This window comes from Cricetulus griseus, chromosome 6 (genome assembly GCF_003668045.3).
Source record: "Cricetulus griseus strain 17A/GY chromosome 6, alternate assembly CriGri-PICRH-1.0, whole genome shotgun sequence".
Classification (NCBI taxonomy): Eukaryota; Metazoa; Chordata; class Mammalia; order Rodentia; family Cricetidae; genus Cricetulus; species Cricetulus griseus.
Window position 1 is genome coordinate 26,546,395 of NC_048599.1, and position 19,873 is coordinate 26,566,267.

General features: G+C 52.3%; 1 protein-coding gene across 1 annotated transcript in view; it reads left to right on the forward strand.

Moving 5' to 3' along the window:
• Positions 1-19,873, forward strand: part of Nol4l (nucleolar protein 4 like) — a 119,038-nt gene that overhangs the window by 75,684 nt on the left and 23,481 nt on the right. Inside the window, exon 5 of the mRNA XM_027421460.2 lies at positions 18,977-19,118. Within this exon, the coding sequence (XP_027277261.1) occupies positions 18,977-19,118 (142 nt within the window). The remainder of the gene's footprint in view (positions 1-18,976; positions 19,119-19,873) is intronic.

Sequence of the window (19,873 nt, forward strand, 5' to 3'; positions counted from 1 at the left end):
GGCCTGGGTGCCTTCATCTGAACTTGGCATTGCCTTTGGGTAGTAAGAAGGTTCTGGCTGGGACAAGAGAGAAGAGGGACAGAAAATGGGGGTGGGGGGGGTCAGGATCCAAGGAGAGAGCAGGAACACCAGAAGTCAGTTGCAGAATGCTGAGGCTCCATTTCAGAACACCTAAGTGACCTGATGAAGTCAGGTCAGTGAAAGCACATCCCCTGCATCCTAAGGAGGACGGGGAGGAGCAGAGAAAGGGAAACAGTCATTAGCATAGGGTCAGGACCCAGGTCTGCCAGTCTACCATGGTCCCAGAACATACTGTGGGCCACACACGGCAGGGTCTTGATTTTTGCTGGACTGTGACTGTCATCAGTGACTGTCACTAGTCCTCACTCAGTTGGTGAGGCTTAGCGTCCCACAGACTTTTTTGGCTCAGCAGTCCTATCTTAACAGAACTTGCCATGCATCCTAGAGACCCAAACCCTGGTCCACACCCCAGCATGCCCCTTGCTTCCAGTTCTGTGACTATTTTTACCCCATGGCTCTGCCCACCAGCTTCCTCACTGTTAGGTGACTTTAGTCACTTAGTTTCTCAGAGTCTCCAGCCTTCCTGCTCATGTGGCATTATTATCATCCTTATTGTTTGCTGACTGTACAGCTAGCTGGGGTGGGATGCTGTGGGGTGGCAGGAATTGGTTCCAAAGTGCTCTAGATGTCTAGGATATGGTAGCTGGCTTGGCTTGTTGCCTTTCTCAAGCTTTCAATGGATGCACGTTATCTGTACCAACCCATATGCCGACGAGTATAGGGGACACAACTCATAGCATTTCATACACTGCCTACTTCCTATAACCAACATCTGGGGCAAGACACAACATTGTCTATACCCCCAAAGACTCTTGTGTCTCTCCTTGTCACTTCTACAAGCATAGGCGACCACTAGACTGACTTTTAATAGCACAGATTGGGTTTTGCCTGTTGCAGGCAACTGCAGCAAGTGTTCCCACACACAGGCTTGTGAACAGCACCATCAGTAGTTGTTCCTTTCACTACCGAGCAATAATAGGCTACTGTCATTCTCCTACCTGGTTATGGTGTCAGAAGTCTGGTAGCATTCTGATGGGACTGCTGGGTATAGCACTGCTAGGAGCACTCTAGGGTGGCACTGGCTCTGTTTTGTTTTAGAGACAGGGTCTCACTGTGTATCCCTGCCTCCTGAGCACTAGGATTGAAGGCCCACCACCATGCCTGGCTAAGGTATGTTCTTCAGGGACCATCTGTCTGTACACCCACAGGAGTGGAAACTCTAGGCTGGGTAGACTTGGCCTCATCATAGAGCCTCTCCCAAGGGTCCAGGGAAGAAGGGAGAAGAGGCCTGGGCGCTCTACTCACTCCATCAGAGTCCCCAGCATGGGGTCTGCATTCAGCACCAAGCCAAGCTCCACTGGAGTGAAGGCCATGGTGTCTGAGCAAGACCCTGGTAGGCCCTGCTGTGTGGCATGATGCAAGCGTTCTGTTGTTGAAGAGTCTGCCCCAGTCCCAGAGTTTGCAATCTGAGAGGGGAGAAGAGGCATAATTTAGAAAACTGTCAGCTCCACATTATATGACAAAATTGACAGGTGTCTGCCTCCCGACAGGTTGTTGCCTAAAAGCCAGTCTGTCACCTTGGCACTCTTGAGTTCAGCAGGGTCCAGGCTTGGTGACAGTGGACAGGGCTTTGTTGACAGTCTGGTCATCTTCCTACCTAGCAACGCCTCTCTACCCTGTGCATCTGTCAGCACTGCTTACATGTCACCTTAGCAGAGGCCTCCTGGGCATGCCGCTTCCTTCCTTGTGGCCCCGAAACTGTCAAGCTCAGATAGGTTACACCTCCTCCCAACAGCATCAGATCAAGAAGCCACATGGTCATCTGCTTAATGTCCTCCTCCCTGCTGGCCTGCAGGTACCCAAAGATAGACCTCTGTCTCCATCATCCCCTACTGTGTCCCTGTGCTGGTCATGATTCCTGGCACAGGTGAGGGGCTCTGTACATGTTTGTAGAAGGAGCACATGCTTGAAAACATGCATGATCAGAGACACAGAGGGTTGCTTATGGATGAGGAGGGGCAGAAGACGGTGGCTGTCACAGCAGAGTTCTCAGAAAAGACCAGAAGATTAGGCCAGTAGGGCTGCACAGGCTTGGACACCAGAACAGGAGCTGGGAGTTAGAGAAGGTTTCATAATAGGAGATTGACAAGGCCAGAGGACACCTGAGGGCATTTTAAAGCAAGGCGCTAAGGGATTGGAGAGAAGGCTCAGTGTTTTACAGCACTTGCTGTTCTCGTATAAGTACTATGTTCAATTCCTAGCAACTACTTGGTGGCTCAAAATCATCTGTGACTCCAGTTTCAAGGGATCCACCCTCTTCTGAACTGATCCAGTCACAGACAATGCCCATACATACATACCAGCAAGATACTCATATACATAAATAAATAAATAAATAAATAAATAAATAAATAACCCCCCCCTTTTTTTTTAAGGCGCTTTGGAAAGGAGAATCATGGGTGTGTAAGTTGCCTGTAGCCATGGCTGTTGGGACATGTTTCCCCCAGTCGGGCTCCCATTTCTCACCAGCTTTGGTTCAGAGAAGAGGCCCTTTTCAGGAACTTCCTCTCCACCTTTCAGAAGACTCTTCCCCTCTTTCTCCATGATGGAGCTGTACCCAGGGTGTCTCCATACTGGTTTATTACCTACTATGATGCAGGCAGAGTTTATGGAGATTGAGGTGCATGCTGGCCTTATCAGATTTTTTTGGGGGGGGGGTTCCGAGACAGGGTTTCTCTGTGTAGCTTTGGAGCCTCTCCTGGCGCTCTCTCTGGAGATCAGGCTGTCCTCGAACTCACAGAGATCTGCCTGCCTCTGCCTCCCGAGTGCTGGGATTAAAGATGTGTGCCAACAATGCCCGGCTCTTATCAGATTTTTTAACAAGTTTTTATTTTTATTTATTTTTTGGTTTTTCGAGACAGGGTTTCTCTGTGGCTTTTGGAGGCTGTCCTGGAACTAGCTCTGGAGACCAGGCTGGTCTCGAACTCACAGAGATCCGCCTGCCTCTGCCTCCCGAGTGCTGGGATTAAAGGCGTGCACCACCAACACCTGGCTTTTAACAAGTTTTTAAAAATTATTATTTTATGTGCATTAGTGTTTTGCCTGCATGTATGTCTGTGTGAAGGCGTCAGGTTCCTTGGAACTGGAGTTACAGACGGAATTGAACCCTGGAAGAGTGTTAGACCCCTGAAAACTAAAGTATTCGGGGTCCCAGGCCAGGTTCGCGGTCACCCCAATCACCAGGCGGATTTGAGAGCTTGCTGCAAACTGCACGAGGCTTTATTGTAATTTAACGAGTTAACCCCATGTTAGCTCGGGTCTCTCACCCATCCGCCATGGCGGATGGCTAGAAAAGACGGCTTGAAGCTGCTGCGCATAGATCTTTATAGGGCAGCGTAAGGGGAGTGTCTAGGGGTACGCACAGGCTCATGATTGGTGTGCCTCCAGGCTTGGAGGGCTTGCCCTGTGTTGATTGGTCAACTGGTTGTTATGGCCCATAGGCCCTCCCAGGGTGGTTGCTATGCTCTCTACGTCATTGCTGTGCGCTTGTCCGTAAAGCACACCCAGGGTCGTAAAGCATAGCGCCACCAGCTAACCTCTGATTGGCTCCTTGTCACGAGACAGGCATCTGACTTTAGTGACTAGGTCAAGGTCATAGAAGCACATGTTCGACCATTATGGCTGCCAAAAGGGAAGCCGGTTCCTTCAAGAGCAGTCCAGTGCTCTTAACTGCTGAGCCATCTCTCCAGCCCCCTCATCAGATATTAGTAGATTCCTTTTAAAAATATTTATTCTTTTTATTTTATGTGTATGTGTAAGTGCTTGTCTGAAGGTTTACACCATGTGGGTGTCTGCTGCCTAAGGAGGCAAAAAAGAAAGATTGGAATTGGATTTACAGGTGATTGTGAGCCACCACGTGGGTGCTGGGAACCATACCTGGGACCTCTGTAAGAACAGGATCACTGACCCATCTCACCAGTCCCCTAGCAGATAGGTACCTTAGAACAGTGAGGCAGGAAAGACAGATGAATACAACAAAACAGATATAATTTAAAAAAAATGGGACACCAGGCAGTGGTGGCACACATCTTTAATACCAGCACTCTGGAGGCAAAGGCAGGCAGATCTCTGTGAGTTCAAGGCCACCCTGGTGTGCTAAGCAAATTCCAGGACAGTCTCCAAAAAAAGCTACAGAGAAACTCTGTCTCGAAAAACCAAGCCAAAACAAAAAACCCAAAACAAAACCAATGGGACATGGCTCCTGATCATGTTTGTTAGTCAAGCTGTTGTGGCACAGGTCTTTAATCCCAGGAAGCAGAGGCAGGAGGATCTCTGAGTTCAAGGCCAGCCTGGTCTGCTTAGTGAGTTCCAGGACAGGCTCCAAAGCTACACAGAGAAACCCTGTCTTGAAAAACAAAAACAAAAAGCCAACGAAAAAACCCCAAACAAACAAACAAACACAAAACATATAGGACATTAGTTTATTTTTAAAATGTCATTTCCAACCAGTGGATAATGGTGAGGAGCAAATCAAGGGCGCCTTCTCATTCATACTAGAGTAGCACTCTACCTGAGTGTTAGCAAAGATGGTATTGGTATGGTAGTTCAGACGTGGAATTCCAGCATTTGGAAGTCGGAGGAATAAGCTGTAAATTTCAGGCCAGTCTGGGCTACATAGTGTGGACCTAGTCAAAAATTTAAAAATAAGAAAAACAATTAAGATAGTTTTAAAGGGTTAGGGTTACAGCTCAGTAGCAGAGCACTTTCCTATCAGTTTCAGGAGGTGCTGGCTAGAGTCCTTAACATTAAGGTGGGGGAGAGAAGAGGAGAGAGGGAGAGGACCAAGGAGGGAGACCAGACATAAGGGCCAGCACTTAGCAGGCTGAGGTAGCAGGCTGAGGTAGGCCAGCCTACAGTGAGACTCCGGGGAGGTGGGGTAGGGATGGGGGATGAATATGAATGAGACCATTTAGAAAACAAAAGCCTGGGCTTGTAGTTCAGTTGGTGGAGTGCTTGCCTAGCACACACAAAGCTCCTGGTTCAGTCCTTAGCATTGCATAAAAACAGGCAGCACCCAGGGGGTAAAGGCAGGAGGATCCAAAGTTTAGGGTTATCCTTCCAGCTAAATACTGAGTTCAGGCCTATCTCAAAAACAAAGCAAATTGTACCTCTATTTTAGTAATTGGGTGGAGATAAATTTAAAATAGAGACTTAATGTTCAAAAAGAGAATTCAGATGAATTATAATAAAATCACTGAAAACCTGGGAATAAAAACATACACTTCTAAAGCCATGAAGAGAAAAACCCAGCAAACTCTGATTATAAGATTGTAAAATTGACGCTGGGCGTTGGTGGCACACGCCTTTAATCCCAGCACTCGGGAGGCAGAGGCAGGCGGATCTCTGTGAGTTCGAGGCCAGCCTGGTCTCCATGATAGGCTCCAAAGCTACATGGAGAAACCCTGTCTCGAAAAACCAAAAAAAAAAAAAAAAAAAAAAAAAAAGATTGTAAAATTGTTGGGCAGTGGTGGCTCATGCCTTTAATCCCAGCACTTGGGAGGCAGAAGCAGGTTGATCTCTGTGAGTTCGAGATCAGCCTGGTCTACAACAGCAAGTTCCAGGACAGCCTCCAAAGCCACAGAGAAACCCTATCTCGAACACCCCCCCCCCAAAAAAAAGAAACAGATTGTAAAATTTCCTTACATCAAAATAAAAACACACACACAATCACCAAAAATTAAAAGACATCAAAAGGGAAGGCACAACACCCCTCCTCCACACACACAGCATGCACGCACGAATACATGAATACAGGTGTGTTCATGAAGGTGTCTTCTATTGCTCAATGCCATATTCCCTTGAGACAGGGTCTCACTATACCCGGAGCTTGCTGGTGTCTCCAATTCCTACCTCCCAGTTCTAGGATTACAGGCATGCGTGTACAGCCATGTATGGCTTTTTATGTGGGTACTCGAGAGCCAAACTCAAGTCCTCATGCTTATATAAGTCCTTGTCTTAGGGTTACTATTACTGTAATAAAACACCATGATCAAAAATAATTTGGGGAGGAAAGGGTTTATTCTGCTTACACTTCCAGGTAAAGGCCCATCACTGAAGGAAGTCAGGATAGGAACTCAAACAGGGCAGGAACCTGGAGGCAGGAGCTGATACAGAAGCCATGGGGTGGTGCTGCTTATTTATAGTCTTGCATCACATGGCTTCCTCAGCCTGGTCTTTTTTTTTTTTTTTTTTTGGAGGCAGGGTGTCTCTGTGTACCCTAGGCTATCCTAGAACTCCATCTGTAGATCAAGCTGGCCTCGATCTCAGAGATTCACCTGCCTCTGCCTCTTGGGTGCTGGGATTAAAGGCATGTGCCAACACTGCCTTTTGCCAACTAAGCGTGCTTTCTTATAAAATCCAGGATCAGCAGCCCAGAGATGGCCCCACCCACAATGAGCTGGGCTCTCCTCACAGATAACTAAGAAAATGCCCCACAGGCTTGCCTAAGGCTTGATCTTACAGAGGCATTTTCTCAATTGAAGATACCTCCTCTCAGATGACTCACTAGTTTGTGTTAAGTTGACATAAAATTAGCCAGCACAGTACTTTAATCCACTGAGCCATCTCCACAGTTCATTTTTATTTATTTATTTTTTAAAACAACAACAACAAAAGCACATTTATTTGGGGGTGTGCATACCACAGTGTGGAGATTGAGGGCAATGTGTGAGTTCTCTCCTCTCACCACAGGACTCAGGGGATTGAATGGAGATCATCAAGCTTGTAAAACAAACATGCTTACCCACTGAGTCATCCTGCCAGCTCCCCCTACACACACACACACACACACTTTTTTTTTGTTTGTTTTTGCTTTATGAGACAGGTTTCTCTGTGGCTTTGGAGGCTGTCCTGGAACTAGCTCTTGTAGACCCAACTGGTCTCAAACTCACAGAGATCCGCCTGCCTCTGCCACCCAAGTGCTGGGATAAAGGGCGTGCACCACCACCACCACCACCACACACCGGCGCACACACACTCTTTATGTAGAGTCTCTAGTCCAGTCTGGCCTTGAACTCCCCACGTAGGCAGTAATGACTACTTGAACTCTTGATCGTCTTGCTTCTACCTTCTTGAGTGCTGGATTATGGACATGTCCAGTTTATACAGTGCTAGAGAGTGAACTCAAGACCTTACGTATGCTAGATAAGTACTCTACCAACCAAGATCTATCCCGGCCCTTGGGTTTCTAATGTCAAAGCACAAGGTACTGGGCTGAACATACTATTTTATGATTCACTTTGTAGTTGGGGAAATGAGGCCTACAGAGGCTGAAGCCTGGTGCCAACATTTATGTGGTGTTAGAGCTTGAATTGGTCCCATTGGGCTAAATCCTTTCTTTTCGTTTATTTTGAGGTATTTGAGATGAGAACCCAGTCTCATACTTGCTAGGCCAGTGTCTCCCAAATATCTGGTCTCCAGTCTTGTATTCTATTGCCCTCCTGCTGCCCCTTTTGTGTTCTCTAAACCCCATCTGCCCTGATCTGGAAGCTTAACTGAGCTTGCATCACTTCAGCAAGCCAAATGAAATCCATGCCTCTCAGCTGTGTACAGGTTCAGCACACTTGGTCCTATGCATGACCCCACATGACCCTGCCACGCTCATCTCCCACCCTCCCTTAATCCCCCTTGCTGTAGTAACACTGACCACCACCACTGCTCCTGGGACCTTTATGCCAGTTGCCAAATCTGCCTGGAAGGCCTGCCTCAAGGTCTTCACCCAGCTGCTAGTCTTTGCTGTCTAGGGTCAGGGAGCATGCTGGAGTACTCCTTGAGAGCAGCTGACCCTCCTCCCAGCTCGTCTTCTCCCTTCACTTTGTCCTCACTTTCTGTCTTTCTCTCTTCCTGTACCCTTATGTCCATGGTCCAACTGGAATGCACATGTTACATTTAGCTGGTATTTTTCCTTAGTCTCATCATAACAGATTTAACGGCAATAAATGGTCTTTGGTTTTTTTTTTTTGTGTGTGTGTGTGTGGGGGGGGGGTGAGACAGGGTTTCTCTGTGTTAACAGTCCCAGCTGTACTGGAACTTCATTTGTAGAGATCTAAACTCAAGAGATCCTCCTGCCTCTGCCTCCTAATTGCTGGGATTAAAGGCATGCACCACAACCGCCCTGCTTTCAGATGTTTTTATTTTGGCTTTTGGGATAACATCTTGTCATGCAGAGTAGACTGGCCTCACACTTGGAGTGATGCTCCTGTCCTGCTTCCTGTAGCTAGCATTACAGGCATGCATCACACCCCCATTCATGATCATTGTTTGAACAGTCCAGGACTACTTGTCTGTGGAGAGCCCTCTTTCTGGATTTCTTTAGATTCAAACTTTATTGGGGGGGCGGGGGCTGGCTTGGAGAATAAGCAACACTGGTGCTGTTTTCTATCACCTTCAGAAGGTGATCAGAGTCATGTCAGGTCCGCCTTCTGCGGGCAGCTGACTTGATGGCCCCATCACCCTAGTGGACAGGTAGTCTCCCTCTGTCATTAACAAGTAATTAGTGGTGATCAATGACATCTCAATGCTTTCAGATGCTTGAGCCAGGTTTCTGTCCTTCCTCATGTCCCCTGGCCAGGCCTCTGCTTTGGGGGCGTGGTCATAAAAGGCTTTTTGTAAGTGTTCCACAGAGCAGATGCCTCTAACATTTGTTTCCAAGAGTGCCTACTGCTGAGTCTGGAGGTGACATGAAGGCGGTAAGGGACAAGGACCCAGTTTTTGTTGTTGTTCTTGTTATGGAACCCTCCCCACACTGGGAGCTGGGAGAATTCTTGGTCAATAAACTGGGTCACCTAATTCCTTGTGGAGACCCACACTGTGGCCACTTTAAGGCCAGAGGGAGTTGGCCAGAAGGACAAGGACACTGAAAACCACCTGCTCAAGGTTCCTCGAGGAGGGGAAGCCCCTGTGGGGGCGACAAGGCTTGGGAGGCTCCTGGCATGCAGAAGTACCTGGCAGGCTCCTCAAGTCTGTGGGCCCTGGGGCTTGGGGTGTTTTATTGCAAGCTTGGTAAATGAGTGTACACTTGGTGCCTTCAGGAGACAGTCCTGCCCTCCTGAGCTACAGTGTTCTCTTTTATTAGTCTGAGGAGAGGCGGGTTATCTGGGTTCAATTCCACCTTTGAACTTCAGCTGCCTTTGCCTTTATATTTCAAGACCAGATGTCCACCACTGCTATAGTGACTCAGGCCAGGCGAGGTCAAAGGTTTCAAGAAATGTGTTGCAAAGAGGCAGGAAATCCTGAGCCCAAATTATCTCATTCAGAACAACGAAGGACAGCTTCTGTGTTGTAAACGCCCACACTGCCCTAGAAGGACTGAACAAAATTGTGACCCTAGACTCCCACACCCCAATGGATGAGAAGTAAAGGTCTAACAGGACGTGGGAGAAGTGAATTGGTGAATTGATTTGAAAACACATTTAATTTCAGGAGTAAAAGGCGCTAATGAGTAACACGCCTAAATCCTTTTTTTCTAAGCACGAGTTTCATATTGACAGTAAAATCTTTAGCATGTGCAGAATGAAGTCTGTGTGCTGTTAATTTGAAGTGTTGTCATCTTTTCTAATCCGTGAACAGGGAGCTCCGAACCTGTGGCTGTAGTTACAGATCAAACCTGTAGAGGGAGTCTTGTCTATCATAGATTGTTCACAATGCAAAGCTTTCAGAGGAAGAAAGAAAGGGGCTTTTTAAAGAAAAGTTGGAGGGTTAAAGGCAGTCTGTTTCAAAATTACAAACAATCGCGGTGGCTGTCTCGTTTGCTATCCTCTGCTGGATCCACTGTGAACGAGTTGTAGCGTAAAGGAATCTACAAAAATTGCCCTTCCTCAGAGGAACCAGGAGGTGGGCTCGTTATTGGGTTTCTTTTGGGGGGCGGGGCATCTCCCCACAGAATTACACGAACATCTCTCTCTATCCTTGTTAAAGCATAAGCTTTATTCGAGGCCCATGTGTTCTAACTCGCGCTTTGGACTTGGTGGTGGGTGTTCGGGGTGCATTTGCCCCTAACCCATTTTTCTCTGTCGATGTTTTAATTCTGCTGAAAGGAGACTAGCTTGTTAGGTCGAAGGAGAGCTGAGGTTGCCCGGAGATTCAGGGTACCCCTCTGCCACCTCGCGCCGCCCTATCCTATCCTCTCCTGAACCCGAGGCGGAAGGTCTGTTTGCCCCGTGGAGGATCTCACCTTGGGTCGTGCGTCTTCCTTTTCCTGCAGAGTCCCTGCGTACTGTGCGCGCCCAGGTCTGGGCAGCATTCTTGATATTATGCTATGACTTTACTACTGTAGTCAGAGCGCCGTAAGGAGCCGGCACCGTGTGGTCGGCTGGAGCACAATGACCCGCGGAGTGGGGCGGGGGCCTTCAGAGGGAGTCGGGAGCGAGAGGGCGGCGGGCGCTCCGGGTCGCCGGAATGTTTGGGTCGAACAGGTGAGCGCAGCCTGGACCCTGGAGCTGACGGCGGGGCGGAGAGGAGGGGTGCAGGGGCGGGTGCAAACTAAGTGGTGGGAAAGAGACAAAGGAAGAGTGAGAGGCGAGATGGTGCGGAATAGAGAGGAGGCGAGGGGAGGGGAGGGGAGGAGGCGGCCCATGGGTAGGGTGCCGAGGAGCTCAAGCTTGAACTTGATCGAGAAAAGGGGGCCCTGGGGTGTGGGCGGGGGCCCGACCAAGAGTCGGCCACGTGCCTGGCTTTTCCTTGTCAGGGTCCCACTAAGACCAACTAGGGCTGAACCCTCGGGTCCCTCAACCCTGCCCGACCAGCACCCGCGTCACCCGGGATTGAGAGACGCGTTAGGTCGAAGGCTATCTGGAGGCCCCATGGCACCAAGAGTTCCCGACGATGCCTGCCTTAGTCACTTTCTTTGGGCCAAGTCTCCCTCTCCTGGCCTGAACGCAGACAGCTAGCAGGGTACGCCCCCACCCCGCCCCAAGACTTGAAGTCCGCAGCCTCTGAGAGCCAGGGGAGAGCCCAGCTCCCATCTCCTCCTTTCCTGGGCTGCACGCCCCCAGGGATCTTCCTCCAAGCTCTTCTCCCTTGAGAGAGCTCTACCCAGTAGCGCACGGCAGCGCGTCCAGCGCGCCCTGGTCCTCATACCTGGCCCAGCAAGCCCTCCTTCCTCCTCTTCTCCCCCCCACTCTCCTTTCTCCTCTCCCCTCTCCCTGGGTGCCTCCTTTTCCTCTCTTCCCCCTCCCCCCCCATGCCCACCCCTCCCTCTCGCCCGCCCTCCACCTCCTCCTCCTCCTGCTCCTCCTACTCCCCTGAGTGCGTCCTCCGGCGCTCCCCTCCCCGGCCCCCCCGTGCCCGGTCCCGCCCCTCCCCCGCCTCCCCGTGCCCGGTGTCCCCTCCCCCTTCCTCCCGGCCGCGGCGCGCGCCGCCGCCGCCGCCCGCTCGCCTGGGCCCTCCCCTGGCCCCCCGCCCCCGGGCCGGGCAGTGACGCGCCGCAGCGGTGCCAGCCCCTCTCCCCGGGCGGCCGCGGCGCGCAGCAGCAGTAGCAGCAGCAGCAGCAGCAGCAGCTGGAGCGGGGGCTGTCACCGCCTCCCGCCCGGTTCACTCCCAGAGCCAGACCGCCGGTCTGCGCCTCGCCGCCGGCCCAGGTACGGAGTCCTGGGGGACCCGCGACCGGACTAGTCCTGGGCCCTCGGCCGCCGCCCCCTCCTCCTGCCCTGCCGCTGGCCGTTGAGCTGCGGTTAGGGGAGCTGGGGGGTTCCGAGGAGGGGGACTCACGGGGAGCTTCCTGCGCCGGGCGAGCTGCTGGCCCTGGGTGGAGTGGGCTGGGGCTGGGGGCGGCGAGTGTGCCCGAGAGCGGGGAGGGGCGGAGGCTGCGCTCCGGGGCCTGCGGGGCGCCCGAGAGGTGCGCCTAGCCTCAAGTGCCCGGAGCTGCCGGGCGCACCCCACTCCTGGCCGTGCGCGCCGCCGGTCCTGGGGGGCGGTGATTGTGTGCGCCGCGCCGCGGTATTGTGCCGCGGCCACGCCGTTTGCAGCGGACTCCGCACCGCGTCCCCGGGAGGAAGACGTTCGCGGGCAGCGGGGCGGGGGCCGGGCTCCGGTGGCCGCTGCCTCCGGGAGAAAGGAAGTGGACTGTGTTTGGGGATGTGGGGACGGGAAGCGTACAGTGGCAGGGAGGGGCTCCTTGCCACGGCGCGGGGAGTTGAGACGCGGTTTGCACAGTTGAGCCCACTTTGGCAGGCTCCTGTCGCTCCACCAGGGGACCGACAGCCCCTCTCGTGTGCACCCTCGGAGCAGAAGCAAGGGTTTCGGGGACCGCTGGTGAAGGGACACACCGCGCGGGGGCCTGCGGAGAGCGCGCGCAAGGGTTAAGGTGGATTTACACCTCCGCCCTCCTGCTGCTCGCTGCCCTTCACCTAGGGCTCCCAGGCAGGATACACTGACTGAGGGGGGCGGGTATGGAGGGAGATTGCAATTTGCCTTCCTATTCCGGCCTCTTGGGTTCAGAAGTGACCCTGCTCTCACTCCGAGCTGCGTTTGCGGGGAGTCCGGCCGCCTCTGCCAGGCCGAGCTTCCTGGGGGAAGTTCTCATTAAGCCTCACTAATTAGCATTATTCCCGGAGAAAGGTTAAGGTTAGACCGTCCTTTTCCTTACCGAGAGCCCCCTCCCTGCAATTCCCTTCTCCCTCCCCTCTCCCTCAGAACACAAAAGCACAAAAAGAAAGTGTGAAGAGGCGCAGATCAATGGAGAAGCCACAAACCCATTAATTCAAATGGAACCCTTTCCCCCTCTAAAACATTGATTTTTCTTTCTGTCTGCTCTGAGGGGAGATGAATAACCTCCTGATTTCACCTGAAATGGTGTTTGGACTCTGTGATTTCCCCCTCTTTCTGAGGATTGTGGCCTGAAATAGATTCTCCCTTGAGATAAAGCCCTACTTATCCCAGAATCAGCTGGAAGCCCCCTTCCCCCACTGCACACCAGTGTTGGGGCCTGGGGAGAGTGTTGGTGCTCTCCTCACTCCCGTGGGCAGAGCCTGTGATGGTGGAGCCAGGTCCTTTGACCCCTGAAACATGCCTGCTTCTGAGCTGTGGGTTGGTGTGTGTGTGTGGGGAAGGCCCATTGATGGCCCAGGCCCCAGTGGGTAGCTTAACCCCAGGTTGTAAATTACCCTTTCATTGGAAAGCCATTTGAACCCAAATGTGTCTTTGAATGCAATCCAGTCTCCTCTGCTGGGCTGTCCTTTAGAGTAGTTTCCCCGAGGCAGGACCTCCTCCTGCGCTCTCTGCCCCATTCAGCACCTTCCTACCAACCAGTGGCAAACAGCACCCCAGCCTGCCTCCCTGCTGAGAAGGCTGACTTTGAGGAACTTCTTCCCCAGGGCTTCAGCCACCCTGGGGCAATGGGGAGCTGGTCCATCCCTGAGTTGCTCAAGAACTTTTTAGTCTAGCCTGAGTCCTTTTCTTGGAAAGATAGACCCGGAGAGGGTTAGCTCAGAGCGCTTCCCCTCTGGCCATCCTTTTGGCTGGAAGAACCCTCGTTGCCCAAGAAACTCAGGTCCCCATTGATGGCAGGAGCTGGGGTATCAGTGAGGTCTCATAGTGAGGAATGCTAGGAAAACAGTCAGTCGCCTTTGCTCAGGAACAAAAGCCCATACACTAATGGGAAGGTGTGGAAAACGCTCACTCCAGCATCCGGGCATCCCCTGTGACAAGGACATGGGGCATGCACACGGGTACATACGTGAATATAGCTCTGATAGGCACAGTGTGAGGGTATGTGAGTGAGTGAGTGTGTGTGTGAGTGTGTGTGTGTGTGTGGGGAGAATACTCCAAGTATGGTGGATGATTGGCAGGGTGGAAGGCTCCTGGCTTCTTTTTTCCCACAAGAGTGTGTTAGCAAGAAGTGGGATTGTGTGTGCTCTGTCTCAGAAAGACTCACCAGCTCTTCTGGTGGCCAGGAGGGCATTGATGGGGTACAGCATTCAACAACAGCGTTGGAAGCCCCAAGTGTCCAGGAACCGACTCAGATCTCCCTCCTGTTTCTTTCATGTAACACCATCACAACAGGGGCCTGAACCTTTGCTTGCTTTGGATCCTGAGAGTTTTTCAGTTTCCATTAGTAAGTGCCTGATGAGCTAAAGTAGTTAAGCTGGGGTCAGATGTGGTCTAGCACTTTCTTGGCATATTCTGAGTGATGTGCATAATGCTCGCCCCAAGCAGCTCAGGGGCTGAGCATTCTCTGACCTGGCTGGGCTCACTCACAGGTGACCCAGAAGCCAGGGCCCAACACTGGACTAAGAAGCCACCAACCACATCCTAGGATACATGCTAGGTTGAGAGCTGGGCCTGGAGCAACAGCACACCCTGGTGATCTTTCCAGTTGCCCAAAAACCTGGGGGCAATGGGGGGGGGGTGGAGGTGGGGGGAAGGGCAGCCAGCCGGGAGTGTCTGTTTCCTGCCTGACCTAGGAGCATCCTTGAACATCCCCACCCCCACCACGGTCTGAAACCCACACCCAGGGCTCCAGATCAGGCCTTATGGCCTCGCTAGCACTGAATTCTCGGTAAATCCTCCTCCCTTTCTTTCTCAAGTGAGTGGTTGAGATAGAGTTACAGCTCTGAGGAAAGGCCTGGAAAATACTGTAGCAGGCACGCCCCAGAATTCCGAGTCCTGGAAGATGCAAATGGCTCAGCTTCAGAGGCACCAGGAACCCAGTTCCAGAGAAGTTGACCCCAGTTGTAAAATAATCAGGTTACTGATAGCACCTGCCCATAGTTATAGCCATGGATACAGGCCTGCTTCCACTTTCCTCCATATGTCTCCTGAATTCCCCTCCTCTGGGCTGCACAGTGGTTGGTGCTGCAGAGGTCTGCAGAGGGGGAAGGGCCTGGGCTAGCTGGGTGGGGAGAAATGGAACTGGGTCCTGAATTTTGGACTGAAGATAAGAGACTCAAGGGTTTGGTCAGCTCCCAACCCCAGCCCCAGCCCAGAGTGAAGACTCCCAGGTTGGGGGTGTGTCCTAAAGACTGACTGGGTGCTACTCACCCTGCCAGGCCAACACAAGAGTATCCCTTTTCAGAAGGTTAGTTAGTTGGCCCATGATGGCACAAGCTCCGTGGTGCATGGTCTGATGAACTTTTATTGCCAGGTGGGCAAGGCCACAGGCTTCAGGGTGTAAAGGGCAAAGGCTAGGCTAGGGGAACCTAGCCACAGCTACCTGGTCAATCACAGAATCTCAGGAAAGGGATTTTAGAAGCATGGTATGCATACTTTTAACTTCAAATGAGCATCCCAGTGAAGTTATTCAACAAAGGGAGAAATTAGTGGCCCATATTCTGATATTTAAGAAAGGAGCAAGAAGAAGTGACCTACTTGTGACCTCATGGGGGAGCAGGGGAGTGCCTGGGGTCTTAAGACAGGCCTCAGGCTTCAGGCATCTCCCGACCTGGGTTGGTTGCCTCCCTTTCTTCCTCCCTCCCTCCCCCCACAGGTCCCTCTGGACTTGGGTGATGGGTCTGAACTGTGTGCTCTGGTAATTGCCTGTGTAATTAGCCTGCCTTACCAGCCTCGGCTCAGGGGTGAATCGGTGAGGAGAGTTTGAGTCTGCTCCTCTGTAGTGGCTGGCCTGGCCCCGGTGACAGCCCAGTCTGTGCAGCAGGGCTTACAGACGGCTCTCTCCAGGTCAGTCCTGCAAGTGTAGATGTGGGAGGTGGTTGTGTCAGTCTGGCACATACACAGCTGCATCTTACTCAGTTCTGGTTGTTTTCTGAAAAGTTTAGGTTTAATAGGCTTGATTTATCTTTTTTTTTTTTTTTTTTTTTTTTTAAGCCATAGCAGTCAGCGTTTGGGTTTTCAAAACTCCGAGAACCACCTTTCCACAAAGTGGCAGTTAGAATGGCAGAAACCTGGGGGCTATGGAAAAGTCCCTGGGGGGGAGAGAACCAGTGGTGTTCAGGGGGCCTCAGAGCCCTTTCCCACACTTGTAAATGGGCCAGAAGTTTTAGCTGATTTCTCTCCCTACATAGAGTCTGAGAGTAGGAGCCCCTCCTTAGCCCTAGGGCAACTCTGCACAACGTAGATGTTCAATAATGTGCATCAAACTTTGCGCGCGCGCGTGTGTGTGTGTGTGTGTGTGTGTGTGTGTGTGTGTGTGTGTGTGTGTGTGTGTGTGCCCGCCCGTGCGCACACCGTGTCCCACCACCTTTGGGTCTTTGAGGCACTTTTGATCAAAGGGTGGAAAGTGTCATTTCACGGCTCTGTGTGCATACTGACTGGATTTAGACCCCAGCTCTGCCCCTAGTTCTGTTGCCCTGGACAGTTGGGGCAAGTCTGTGAGATGCAGTGTGACTAGACCTGGAGAGCCGGAAACCCTTCTCCCAGAGCCTGGGAGTCTGGAGCATGAGGTGCTGGATGCTTTTTCTTTCCAGATAATTTCTGTGTCAGTCTGAAACGCAGTCCATCTACTGGGCAGGGTGCGGTAGAGTCCATTTTCCTGAACAGTTCAGCTGTCTAAGCCAGAGCAGCCCTATGCCATTTGTGGGATGGCTAGCAGCTGGAACTAAGGGAAGCATGCAGCCTCTGGTCCGCCAGCCAGGGTCCCAGTTTTCATATGGCCCCTGTTCAAGAACTGCGCAGTGGGACCAGAGCCCTTAATTGTCAGATTAATGCAGTATCCTCATTAAAACACCACATCCTGCCAGGCAGTTTAGTCAGTTCAACAAGTCTTGCTACCTCATGAGGAATTGAGAGAACAGGCAGTCTGGTCCCTACTACTGGAAGGACCAAGAGCCTTCTTGGGTGACAGGACAGACCCCCATAGCAGTTTTGTGCTGTTGGCACAGACAGGCAGGTTGTTTACAAGAGGAGCTGTGGAGCACGGGCAACAAGTGATGTCTGCTCCGTGGGTGGGGAGGGGCTGGAAGGGCAGGAGCAGGCTCTGCTCCACAGCTGCATTCCCAGCACTTAGCAAGACCCTAGGTGCACGGTTGGTGTCCAGGGAACACGGGAGTGAATGGGTGGGTGCGAATAATGACTGTAGTACTCTGGAGGCCGAGGCAGGAGGACTGCAAACTGGAGGCCAATCTAGGCTACACAGGTAGCTCCTCTTTCTTTTCTTTGTTTTGTTTTGAGACAAGTTTTGTCTGTGTAGCCGTAACTGTCAGAGAACTCAGCTCTATAGACTAGGCTAGCCTCGAACTTAGAGATCCTCCTGCTTCTGTGCTGCCACCTGGCCGGCTCAAGTAGCTCCTGTTTCAAAAGGTTTTTTTTTTTTTTTTTTGGTTTTTTTTTTAAAAACAATACTAGGAAACAGTCACATTCACCACAGTGCTTCTGAGTTCTCCTGCCTGTGAGAGGCCCAGGGAAGAGTCCCTGCTTCTGCCTCCCAGAGCCCATCCATGGGGCCAGCAGGGGAACAGGAGAGTCCTCGCTCTGCTCTGTCCTGCTCTGTGTCTTCCACTCTGTGTTCCGGCTCTACAACTCCAAGAGACCCTTCCCTGTTGTACTTTTTGTGTCGAGCGCCTATAGAGCATGCATGTCCCTGTCGGTGTGACACACGTGTGTGTTGTCGCTGTAGGAAGCTTGTGTGTGTGTGTATAGTAGGTAGCACAGAGAACGAGTGTATGTAACCAGCACTTGTATGGGAGAACACACTGGGCTCTGTCCCCAGGGTTCCAAGTGTGGACATGTTGGACCTGCAGTGCCGTCGCTCAGCTCCTGTCCTCTGGACTCAGCACGGAGGGTCCACATTGCTGCATAGAAGCTGTGAATTCCAGGAAAATACTGCCAGCAGGCACGGCTGGGGGAGGGAGGGAGGGAGGCAGGCAGGCTCAACCTCCGGTTCCCTAGCACTTGGAGCAGATGTGTCTGCCCCGGGGACAGCAGTCGAAGAAAGTTCAAACCAGAGTGTGTTTGCTCACCATAAAAGAGATGTCTGTGAGAGGGCCCTGTAGGGGTGGCTCCAAGGGTGCTCTACCATGGGCCCACGGAGGCTGTTGTGTCTTGCTAGGTGTTGGGGCACAAGGTCAGGACTCCACATGTGTTACAGCCACAGCCGGAGCCCCAACCCAGTTGCTTGCTGCTCTTGAAAGGGGCTGGATCAGAAGGAGGTGGGGTTCCTTCCTGCTGGAAGGCTGGACTAAAGGGGCCCCAACCCTGGGGCTTCCCAGATGACTCGCCAAGGGCACACTGAAGCCAGCAGTCAGGGGATAGGAGCCAGTGCTGTCCTCCCCGGCAGACCAGCTGCTGTTTGGAAGGCCCTGGCACCCTCTTTCCCTGTCTCTTGGTGTGATCAGAACCCTGGCCCTTCCCACCCCCTTCCTTCTGCACACTTCTGGGTTTGGCCTGCTCAACTCTGGAAGCCGCCCAAGAGCATATCTTTGAAGCACAGCAAAGGTTAGGAAGGAGGAAGACAGAAATGTCCTCTGGGCTGGGGGAGTGGGAGAAAGGAATTCCATGTATGCTCCACAAGAGTTGGCGGCAAGCCTGGTGGGGGCTGCCACCTTGGCCTCCTCCGTGCCCAGCGTGTCCTGCTACCCAGGGCAGGCACTGTGAAGAGTAAGCCCTCTTCCTCAGGCTCTGGGTCGGGGAATGGTGGCCCTTGTTTACAGCACTCATTTCAACCTTGGCTCACAAGGGTAAGAGCCAGGCCCTGCTATCCGCTCCACAGGATGAGACCTCTTAATTGTCTTCAATTACAGACAGCACGGGCCCTCAAACCTGGCTTCCACTAGAAACCAGAGCCCAAGCCACTTCAGAAGGTCAGGGGGAATGCCATCCAGCCCTCACTGCAAGGTCTCAGGGGCTTCCTGGGCCCTCTGGGACCCTTTCTTGTCTGCCCAAAAGACCACCCAGACTTGGTGTGCGCCTGCTCTTGTTGGACACCTCCTTCTTTGTCTCTGTTCAGGATGAAACGTCTGTGAGCAGTGAAGATTTTGATATGAATGACTCCACATGGATGTCAGCTGACCCCCACCTGGCCTCCAGCCTGAGCCCCAGCCAGGAGGAGAGGATGCGGAGCCCGCAGAACCTCCATAGCCAAGAGGACGGTGAGTGACCCTTGGCAGCTGGCAGGGAGGCCGCTCATTGTGCTGTGGGTGGTGGGCCCCAGGTGACACTGGGGAGTCCCTGCTGTGCTTGAAAGCTGGTATTTGTCAGCATCTGTACAAGCACCACTGCCCCAGAGAGAAAAGGTTGCTCTCATATGCAGGGCCCTTCACTGGCCATGGGGGTGGCCTTTTGTCTATTTGCTCCTGTCTTTGCTCATGGGCTTGTCAGATGAGGGTGTCAGAATCACCGTGATTCAGGTCTGGGAAGGTCAAGGATGTGTGTGGCCTGAAGCTTTGTTCTTGTGACCTGGGGAAGGCTGGCTTTGGGACAGGGCTACCTGGTCAGTGGCCAGGCAGTTGGTAGCTGACCAGGATGGACTGGGCTACTATGTCTGGATTTTCTTGGGGTTGGAGAGTCAGGGTCAGAAGTCAGATGTCCATTCCATGGTTGCATATAAAGCCTGGGAATGGGCTCTGGGCCCTGTGTCAACTGGACCTGACCAGGTTGGGGATGTGGGTAGCACTTGTAGGCAGAGGCCCTGGTAGGGCTCTTGTTCCCAGGACTAGGTCACTAGGAGTGAGGGATGAACCCATAGCTAGGCCTCAGAGAACTGGGGTATAGGGACTGGTAATTAGGAGAGGTCAAAGGTCAGGGCTTGGAATGTGGGAGGGAGGTACAGGGTTGAAAAGGGGTGTAATGTTAACTCTGCAGAAAAAAAAAATGGGTGAGCCTTAAAGAGTAAATAAGGGGTAGG